General features: G+C 46.2%; 1 protein-coding gene across 2 annotated transcripts in view; it reads right to left on the reverse strand.

Moving 5' to 3' along the window:
* The window catches only part of MAP2K7 (mitogen-activated protein kinase kinase 7), a 46372-nt gene extending 35638 nt beyond the window's left edge, over positions 1-10734 (reverse strand). For both annotated transcript variants that reach the window (XM_026661381.2, XM_026661380.2), the window contains exon 1: positions 10597-10734. In XM_026661381.2, the coding sequence (XP_026517166.1) occupies positions 10597-10720 (124 nt within the window). In that variant the 5' untranslated portion in view covers positions 10721-10734. The remainder of the gene's footprint in view (positions 1-10596) is intronic.
* Positions 10735-11068: the final 334 nt, after the last annotated feature.

The raw sequence follows: 11068 nt of genomic DNA on the forward strand, positions 1-11068 counted from the left end.
CAAGTGGATGTGACATTTTCAAATAAGAAGGTGAATGTCAGCAGCTCTTTCATGTCTCTGCCAAAATCATAGTTCAAGGGCTTGAAACTTCTCCTGCTCCATGGGCAGCAGAAGCCTTAGGGTTAGTTAGGGTTAGTCCCTGACCCGAAGAGCTTACAGTCCAAGATGCAACAAATGCAGCCTTGCCAACTGATTTAACTGCTTTGTAATGTTCCTTCAGGCCTCACTCTTGGAGTTGTGTGTGTACAAGAGAGTCTCCTCTTTCATTTTTAGAAAAGAAAATAAGTTGGGGGGGGGAGGGGGCTGAAAAACGTGACACCCCCTAACAGCTCAAAAAACAGAAGGCAAATAAGAAACATCAAATTCATATTTTTTCCCCAAAGCTCATGTTTTTTATGCCAGTCTCATGACTGGAGGTGGGGCTGGCCTAGGATTTTTATGGTAGGTGGTACCACAAACCACAAGCTCAAAAAATGGGAATAAGAACAAAGGTTAACATAGGCCAGATGTGGACACAGCTGGAAGGCTCTGTGTTGGTTTGATTTCTTTTATATGTAAATAAGAAATATACAAGATCAAGAGCAAAAATCTCCGCTGGCTTTCTATCTACTGGTTCCAAAGCCGGAAAGCACCACTGTGATCATGTAGTCTGACCTCCTATATAACACAGGCCACAGAACTTCCCCAAAATAATTCCTTTTGAAGTAGAACTGATCTTTTAAACAAGCAGCCAATCTTGATTTTAAATTGCCAGTGATGGAGAAATACAAGAAAGAAAGAAAGAAAATAAATGGAATGAAAGAAAACAATGCAAACCCAGGCAAGATTAGTCCGACCTAGAGGCCAAGCACCCACTAGACGGCAGGGATGTTATGACCAGGCTCAGCTTATGGGAAGAACAAGCCATGGACAGGAATGAATGGTAATGCTGTACTGCTCCCAGTGTCTGCAAAGATGCTCTGGGATTAAAAGAAGAAAAAGTGATGGAGAATCCACCACAGCCCTTGATAAGTTGGTCCAATGGTTAATTACCCTCACTGTTAAAAAATCTACACCTTATGCATGTTATACCTTTGTCTGCTAGACTGAAGAGCCCATCATCAAATATTTGTTGCCGATGTAGATACTTACAGACTGTGATCAAGTCACCCCTTAACCTTATGTTTGTTAAACTAAATAGATCGAGCTCCCTGAATCTATCAGCTGGCATTTTCCTGTAGGCATCTCTGGATCTCAAGGAGGGATCTGAAGCAAAACAGGATTTGCAGACAAGTTTAGAGGGGATGTACCACGCCTAGGAGAATCAAAAATGTTTGTGGGAGAAGTGTTCACATTAGCCTTTTAAGCTCCTCCTTTCATCCCCCCCCACCCCCATTTCTTCACTCACAGCGTCTAGTAACAGACCTGTCACTTTCAATCCATTAGAAGAAGTATGTCCAGGGCAAATTGCTTCAATCATTTCTTTGAACTGTTCATTTTGTGTGTAGTATTACTAGCACAAAAGAAGATTCTCTGCCATTCAATAGTTGTTATGCCATAATCACTCACTGATCTTCGTCCTTGTCCCAAATGGCAAACTAAGACCACTTGTGAATGAAGAGAGCAGGGACTTACACAATCACTGTGGCTACGTCTTGACAACAGCAACCTCAAAAAATGCCTTGCTTCAGGATCAAGCTCACCTATGTTTTGTTCATCCATTTCAATAGCAAGAGTTTCATTCAATGGGACATTTGATCTTAAATCCGAAGAAACCAATTTTCTAGTCTTTTAGAGATGAGCACAAATCCCTTCTCTCTTGTTGCTCAACAACTCTTGGCAATGTTCACACTTTATTTCAGAAGAATGATCAAATGTTGTGATTTCAGCCTATTTTGATTGCTTGCTTGCTACCCTTTCCTTCAATACTAGGCAGGTCCAGTCAGAAAAACTCAGGGTGATGGCTACAGCATCCATTTGCAGCACTGATCAGTGGCTTTCACATTTATGACAGAATAAGACTAGCCTGGAACAGTCTTTAAATAGGAGTAAAGGAAGCTAGCTACCTAATTCGTTTTAAGATGGAGCTTGATGAATTTATGAACAGGATGATATGCTGGGGTTGCTTGCAACAGTAGGAGACTGCACTTCTCGAACCAGGAGGACCCTTCAAGTCCTATACTCCTAAACCACTCTCAACCTGAATTCAGCAGTGACGACAGAGGAAGTAAGAGGAGCTGGCTAGCTTCATACAGAACCACATCATCAGATCCACCTCCCTGCAGTTCCTAGAGTCTAATAAACCAAAATCCACTCACGGTTCACTCCCATCTCTTCAATATCCCCTGAGTCCACCCCTAGGCCCACCCCTTCAACCACTCCACCCATTCTCCTTTCCCCTGTAAGTTTCTTGACAGATAATTCGCCACTTGTTTCTTAATAGATCTAATAAGTCTCTTAATGTTCTCACAGCTTCCCTTTAAAATAGCGACACTTTTCCTTTACAGAAAGCAATCGGAGCCTGATGTTTCAAAATATCTTCCTCACTGATGATAGATTCAGAGAAATACTTCACAGGGAAAATGCTGTTTAAAAAAAAATGAAAAAAACTAAAACACCCAAGAAATTCACTGGGCTAAATTGGTTTTTGTTTTCTGGTTTCTTCACAAGAGCACATTTCTCTCTCGTTTACTCAATTTAACCCAACAGCAGAAGGAAATATCCCAGTGGCAAGTCTGTTTTAGATTGTGAAGTTACATGGGAGGGGTGGGTCTCTGGTGTGCTCCACCCACCACCTGGTCACAGAATTCAGGCCCTGCAGCTTTAAGAAAGATCTCAGCTGGGGAAGGAGAAATAGAAAACTGAACTCAGCAGTGGGTGGTTTAATAAGCCCTTTGATACTGGATTCAGTTAAAATGCAGCAATCTACACATCCATCCATTAAGATTTGAGCTTGATCCTATAAGCCTCCCTTTACTGAAGTGCGCAGTCCTGCTGTCTTCAATGGGATTACTCACCCGAGTGCAGGCTGCAGGACTAGGCCCAGCAAGTTACTTTTGTTCACCTTCAAGCACAGACCATGCTCCACAGGCAACAAAGCTTAGCTGCCCAACAGGTTGGTTCTGGAAAGAAGTATCAGCTTCAACTAAGGCTATAGGATGCAGGTGGCTGTAGCAGCAAGCCTCCTATTCGGGCCTCCGCCACAGTGCATGCAGTTAAATCTACCATTTCTTCAAGAGTCTCAAGGCTATCTGAGAAGACAGACAACACAAATAGAGCAACCAAAAAGCACAGTCACCTCTGGGGGAGTCTCTCATAAGACTGATCAGCATTGTGCAAACTATCCCAGGCAACACTGCTCTTGGGGGTGGCAGACATCATTTCAACAGTCACACATGAGACGTTCACAACTCTCTCCGATTCGTTTAGCCCAAATATTAAGAGGCAGCATTTCTGCCAGAAGCTATTGATGCACAGCCTGCACGAGTGACCAGAGGGCAATGCCGATGGGCTAAACATCTCTCAATCCTGGTTTCACAGCATGGAATCTCAGCGATCTCTGTGGACAGCATCAGTATCCCAGAGCCCTCTAACTGGAGCGGATAGATTCCCTTAGGTTGTTATTCACTGGACACTATTTCACAGAGTTTAAGGCCAGAAGAGGCCAATTCAAACCTCTAGTCTGATCTTTTTGCCTAACACAGGCCATTAAATTCCATCCAGTTACTTCCTGTAATGAGCTCAATACCTTGGGTTAGACTAAAGCATTTCAGTCCTCAGGTGACTAAACTGTTGTGTGCCACAGGCAGAGAATAGGCAAGACCAAGGTGCTACCAGGGAATTAGGTGAGACATGCCCAGATGATCCCAGCAGACAATTCACATTCTGTACAGCTGAGAAAGGTGAAAAAAAACCCAAGGTCCCTATCAGAGGATTCAATTGTGTAGCCTGGTAACAATACAATGAAGGGAGAAAGAGGGTTTGCCTGCCAGAGGGGAGGAGGAATTCAAGTGGTACACAGCAGCCATGAGGTGAAACAGAAGAAGATTTAACTTGATTGGTGGGAGGACAACTTCCCAACAAGAAGAGCTATTAGACTGTAGAAGGGTCTTGAGAAAAGCAGCAGAAGCCCCAAATTTGGGACATTTAAAATGAAATTTAGCGAAATACCACAAGGAACAATCCCCTACTGGCCTCCCTAGGGAGTTGGAAATTTTTCCATATGTGACCTAGCAAAGCTCTTTCATCTCTAAGGCACTGATCCATCCAAGGGACTCCATACAGGCATAAGAGTCTACTCGTACAGATCTTTTTAAGAACATAAGAACAGCCATACTGGGTCAGACCAATGGTCCATCTGGCCCAGTATCCTGTCTTCTGACAATGGCTGGTGCAAAATGCTTCAGAGGGAATGAACAGAACAGGGCAATTACTGAGTGATCCATCCCCGGTCATTCGTCCCAGCTTCTGAGAGTCAGAGGCTTTGGGACACCCAGAGCATGGGGTTTTGTCCCTGACCATTTTGGCTAATAGCCATTCATGGACCTATCCTCCATGAACTTATGGAATTTTTTTTTTTACCCCAGTTATACTTTTGACCTTCATAACAGCCCCTGGAAATGAGTTCCACAGTCTGACTGTACGTTGTGTGAAGAAGTACTTTCTTATGTTTGTTTTAAACCTGCTGCCTATTAATTTCATCGGGTGACCCCGGTTCTTGTGTTATGTGAAAAAGTAAATAACACTTCCTTGGTCACTTTCTCCATACCTTTCCTGGTTTTATAGACCTCTATCAGATCCCTCTTTACTTATCTCTTTTATAAGCGGAACAGTCCCCAATCTTTTTTAATCTCTCCCATACAGAACCTGTTCCATACTCCTAATAATTTTTCTTGCCCTTCTTTTGATGCGTCAGGTTGTAAGATACCACAGGCAATGTGCTGATTACAAAATGGGACTGTCATTTGTTCGATTTAAAGAGACAACAGCAGGACAAGAGTCATCCGGTTCTGGATTCCTGACAAACACCTGAGATCATTAAAGGCTATTTTTGCTTTCCAACACTTGCGCCTCCGCAATTTGGCACAAACTGAAGTTCAGACTGGTCAGTTTCACTTTTGTTTGTAGTTGGTTTCACTTTTCAGTTCTTAGGTTGTGAGTTCAATCCTTGAGGGGGCCACTTAGGGATCTGGGGCAAAATCAGTACTTGGTCCTGCTAGTGAAGGCAGGGGGCTGGACTCGATGACCTTTCAAGGTCCCTTCCAGTTCTAGGAGATGGGATATCTCCATTAATTTATGATAAACTCTTCAGGGCAGTGACTGTTCCTCACTATCTGTATGAACAGAAACCAACACCATGAGGCCCCTTTCTGGATTAGGGCATATAGGTACCACCGGAATATAAATAATACCCTAAAAATTGTCATCTGGTAAATAAGCTCATTTCTTTCTTTGTCACTAATGCTACTGGAGCTTATAACAAGCGAGATGATTTTTAAAGTCCTATTTACTTGTCACTATTTATGCTGATTGCTTTCGTATTTAACTCAACCTGGGCAATGAAAAGGCAACTACAGCCGGTGTCACTCGCAGATTCTCAGCCTTGGGTTGCAGACACTCCATGTTTAGACATGAGAGTCCCCACTGCAATTTTAAGCCAAACACTGTGCTGTTTTTACAAAACTGAATTAGAAACCAAATCAGTTTTCTTTATTCCTTCAGACTCTCCCTCGTTATGTGCCAGCTCAATCCACTAGCATGGCTGTCGTCCAGAACCAATCTGGACAATTGTTCTGGATACTAACCCTTCAGTGGACAGATCAGCATTCTAGCAGGGTTCTAGAATTCCCAGGATATGAAGCCTTCTTGAACTGCGGATCAATAATGGCAAATCAACAGTGCCCAGACATGGATGCACCCATTGCCTGTGTTAAGTGGGCTTCCTGAGAGCCCTTTAGACATTTCCATGAAAACCCCCTTTGCTGAGCTTCTCAAATAAGCACAACTGTGATTCCCTATCTCGGCATTTCCAGTTCCCTCACATAACAAACCAAGAGAGCCAAGACGAGCACCAACTGGCCAGCACCAGGGCCTGAGCTTAGCAGCCTGCCCACCCTCGTTACTGATTTTCAATAACAGGGAAGCAACATGCCAATGAGCTTCAAAAAGGCAGGACACAGCAAAGCCTTCCTGCTCTTCCAGCCCAACAGATGAATTAAAGGAAGCTAGGCAGCCTGGGCAGCAAGGCCAGAGATCTCTGAGGAGGCAGTTGGTGGGTTGTTTCTTTTGGGGCAACCGAATGGTGGGAGCAAGGAGGAAGTGAGCAGCTAAGACAAGCACAGATTTCACTAAAGGATTTGGTCCTTTCTCCAAGCAAGATAAAAGCCCCAATAGGGTGCTTCTCATCTATACTCATTGGGACCCAAATGCAAGACTGCTTCCTACAGTACATTCTCCAAGACTCTGTCCAACCTAGTGTAAATGTCAAGGGGACGTCTACCATATTTCCTTGGTGAGACCGTTGCACAGGCTAGTACACTGGTTCTCAACCAGGGTTTCGTGTACCCCTGGGGGTACGCAGAGGTCTTCCAGGGGGTACATCAGCTCATCTAGATATCTGCCTAGGTTTACAACAGGCTACATAAAAAGCACTAGCAAAGTCAGTACAAACTAAAATTTCATACAATGACTTGTTTATACTGCACTATGTACACTATACACTGAACTGTAAGTACAATATTTATATTCCAGTTGATTTATTTTATAAGTACACCCCTACCTCGATATAACACGACCCGATATAACGCGGTAAAGCAGTGCTCTGCGGGGGGGGGGGGGGGGGGGGCAGGGCTGCGCACTCCGGTGGATCAAAGCAAGTTCAATATAACGCAGTTTCACCTATAACGCGGTAAGATTTTTTGGCTCCCGAGGACAGCGTTATATCGAGCTAGAGGTGTATATTGTAAAAATGAGCTCAGTGGTTTGAGCATTGGCCTGCTAAACCCAGGGTTGTGAGTTCAATCCCTGAGGGGGCCACTTATGGATCTGGGGCAAAATCAGTACTTGGTCCTGCTAGTGAAGGCAGGGGGCTGGACTCGATGACCTTTCAGGGTTCCTTCCAGTTCTATGAGACAGGTATAAGTCAGCAATTTGTCAGTGATAGCGTGCTGTGACACTTTTGTATTTTTATGTGTGATTTTGTAAACAAGTAGTTTTTAAGTGAGGTGAAACTTGGGAGTACGCAAGACAAATCAGACTCCTGAAATGGGTACAATAGTCTGGAAGGGTTGAGAGCCATTGGGCTAGTAGATCTCACAGGCAGGAAGTCTTCCCTTAACATTCTGTCTATTCCTTCAAGTCATGTCCTGTTGAAGCATCCTAAATAATTCTTCTTCTTGGTACCTACACCCCTCAAGTCCTTATAGACTCACGAGCCCACCCCTTAACTGTGGTCTTGCAAAAAATGAGCAGTACTTTCTACTGAGTATTCTGACTTTTACAGATGTCAAAAGGCTTGACAAAAAGGATTATTTTCATCCTCATTTTACAGCTGGGGCAACTGAAGTATGGAGAAATGACTTGCCCAGCGTAACACAGTAAACCAGGTTTAGAACCCAGGAGTCCTCAACTGTTGGAGCCTAGGCTTAAGCGTCTAGACATCAGTGCCCCCGTTAAATGAGATGATATCTAAGATGAACACCTATCACCTCACCACAGCATGGATCTTTTTATACAAGAGCTGAACTGGCCCTGGTTCAACTTGAGTTGGATGGAACCATTTTTGACCAAATGAACTTTCATCAAAGCTGAAACATTTTGCAGAGATGTATTGGTTTTGACAATCACCTGGAAGATTTCTTGGTCCAGGACTTGAAAGACAGAGACCCTCACACTCTATAGCCAGATGGCTAGAGCACCGGCCTGGGAAACCCAGGTTCAAGTCCTCACTCTGCCTGATTTAGAATGATTGGGGATGAAGAACTCTGCTCTGTATCAGGTAGAGCAGGAACTAGAACACAGGTCTCCCACATTCCAGCCCAGTGCCCTAACCACCAAGCTATATAGCATGAGACACTCACATGCTTCTCCCCCGCCCCTCCACCTATGTGGGCCCAAAAACCTCCCTGAATAGAAAAACGCAACTTTTGATCCAAAACCAGACATAGCAACAATTTCATGTTCACAAAAACGTTAGAAAGGCTTTGCTTGTGTTCCAACATGGAACGAAAATAAATTTCAAAAGATGCCACAACACGGAATCATCGTCCTCCTGACACTACAGCCATCTACACTCCAACCTATGCTTACTGCCGACAGCGAGTATGACGTTCCAAGGTAACAAGTGTCTTCAGTTGCCATTGAAGCAATGGGAATCCAGGATGCTCACCGCTTTTCTCTGTCTCACAGTAACTAAGAGAAAGCGTTAAAATTTCTCCCTCAAACACAGTCCATATTTAGTGCATACAGATCAGCCTTTGAAAATTCTACTTGCCCTTGGCAAGTAGATAGTGGATTTTTCATCATCATCATGGTAAAGCTGAGCAAGTAGATTGGGTTACTAGACAGTAAATTCCTATGATGATTTTCTGAGGCTGGTATCGATCAGTTTAAAATTAATTTATTCATCTTTTGGCTTAAAACAAAACTCACTCAGGATAGAACCCAGCCAATGGACAGTTTCAAGGTGGTAACTACACAACTAATTGGGGAGATGAGACACCAATTCTGTGCCATGGAGGAATAGAAGCGAAGCAGCTGCTAAGAGCCTGCTTGATGAGTAACTTTTGAAAACTCATCACCTTGCAATCACTCTCCAGAAATTATTGCCTGATAGGTAACTGGGCCAGCAGCAGAATCTAGTACTCCCAAGGCTTGTTGTGAGCATATAATTATATGATCATGTAACCATCATTTAATTACACAATCCTCTTTCTAATAATTTAAAAAGCTCTCATCACAATATCTGAGCTGCTCACACTCATTAAGGGACTTTACCCTCATAGAAGCCCTGTCAAGTTGGGTGGTATTATTCACATATTACAGATGGGAGACTGAGGCACTAGATAGATTAAGTGACTCAAGGTCTGTGTCTAAGGCAGTAATTGAACTCAGGTCTACCAAGTCCTAGTCCACTGCCTTATTCGCTATTAGAACATGCTTCCTACCCTCATTCCTTCACACGAGGCTTCAGAGGTAAAACCACTGTTCTTCCTCTCTAGCTGACTAGCCTGAACCCAAGGCAGAAAGGACACACCAACATTTCCACATCTAACTATCTCACACGATTATGCAACTGATTGACAATTACCTTTTGGTAGCCTCAAGTGTGCCACAAGTCAGTTTGCACACACACACACACACACATATTTGCCACATGCTGCAAGCCTGGCTGAGGTGCCAGATGACAGGATAAGAAGAGACTGGCATTTCCACCCAAATCACTGCATGCTCAGAACATTAAAAATCAGACTCTATCCCACCCATAAAGATCATCTAACTTATTCCCACACCCACCAATTCAGAGTCTTGCACACATACCCTCTCCTAAGGCCTCAGTAGATGACCACCCCAAAAGCACTTTCATCATTAATGTTGACAGGTCACATATGCTGAACCCCTCATCCTGTCTCCAAACAAATGGGATGCCACATACCAGGCAACCTGATCAACTCAACTCTCTCCTCACTCACCCTGTATAGCCAATGGTCTCTCCCTTCTCCTCCTCATATAGGCTTGGTGGTAAGGGGCAACCCCGATTCTTGTCATCTCTACCTGAACATCCCTCTCCCACATACACAGCAAGCAGCAATCCCTGCTGTACTGTACCCCATGCCTCTTGGGGAGGTCCTTATTCACCTCAACATTCCTTCTTCTCCCAGAATATGGAGAGACTCCCGATCATCCTTCCACCTCTCATCCCCCCCAACCCGACTGTGATCCCAGTCCCACCTATTCTCCTCCTTCCATTACAAACAAAACTGTCACAAAGAGTGGGGTCCCCTCTGCTGGTCTCACACCCTTCTCTCCTCCATCATGTCCCACTGTGCTGCCCAACTCCAAAAAACAACCTCTTCAGCCCAGATCCCTCCTTTTCCCTAGAACAGTCCCTTCCCCCCCACCCCAACTGCAGGCCCACCTCCCTCAGATTCCCGTCCCCGACCCCACCCAGGGCCCTCCCTATCCCCCTTCTACAACCCCCCAACTCCTCCCCCCAGAGACTCACCTTGCCCCCTTTCCCCGCACAGATCACTGGGGCCAGTGGCTACTCTCTCACCCCCCCCACCCCCCACCTGTCATCCCAAAGGCCTCTCACAACCCTTTCTCACAGGCCTCAATCCCCTCCCCCTCACTCCCTAAATCCCGCCCCTCCCTACCTAACCCCCCTTCAGATCCCTCCCCTCCAGAGCCCCAGTCTTCAAGCGCCCCCTCCCACGGGGCCCGCTACCCCCACCCTTAGACCTCAGACTCCTCACCTCGCGCTCCTGTCATCCGGAGGTCCCTCCCCCTCCCAGACCCCCAGAGCTCAGACCCCTCCCCTGCCAACCTCGCCCCCCTCAGGCCCCGCCCCGGGGCCCCTGTCATTCCCCCAGGGCCCCTCCTCTCGCGGCCCCCCCTTACTGGGCCGGGCCCGGGCCGGGCTGATCTCCAGGTTCAGGTCGATCTTCCGCCGGGCCTCCCGGTTCTCCTGCTTCAGCTTGGCCTCCAGGCGGGACAGCTTCTGCTCCAGCGAGGACGCCGCCATCTTCCCCCCGGAGCCAGCGCCGCCTCGCAGCCAGAATACACAAACACGCGCTGCGCAGGCGCGGCATGAACCCGCGGAGCCGCCGTACCTCCTGGCGAGCCGCGCTGCGCAGGCGCGGGATTGAACCAATTGCGCCGCCGTAATCCCGCCACACACCCACCACCTACGAGGGGCGTTTGTACGCATGCGTCCGCGCCCAGCTCTCCAACAGTGCCCCCTGCCCGTTGAGGCGAGGCCCTCGGACTGAAAAGGGACCGCATGCGCCGTGATGATCACGCAGCGTCACCTGCTGGCAAAGTTCTCGCACTTCAGGAGCCGCTAAAATGTAATACACATGCGCATAGCGTC

The sequence above is a fragment of the Terrapene carolina genome, unplaced genomic scaffold, assembly GCF_002925995.2.
Source record: "Terrapene carolina triunguis isolate 2854851 unplaced genomic scaffold, T_m_triunguis-2.0 Scaffold1054, whole genome shotgun sequence".
Taxonomy (NCBI): Eukaryota; Metazoa; Chordata; order Testudines; family Emydidae; genus Terrapene; species Terrapene triunguis.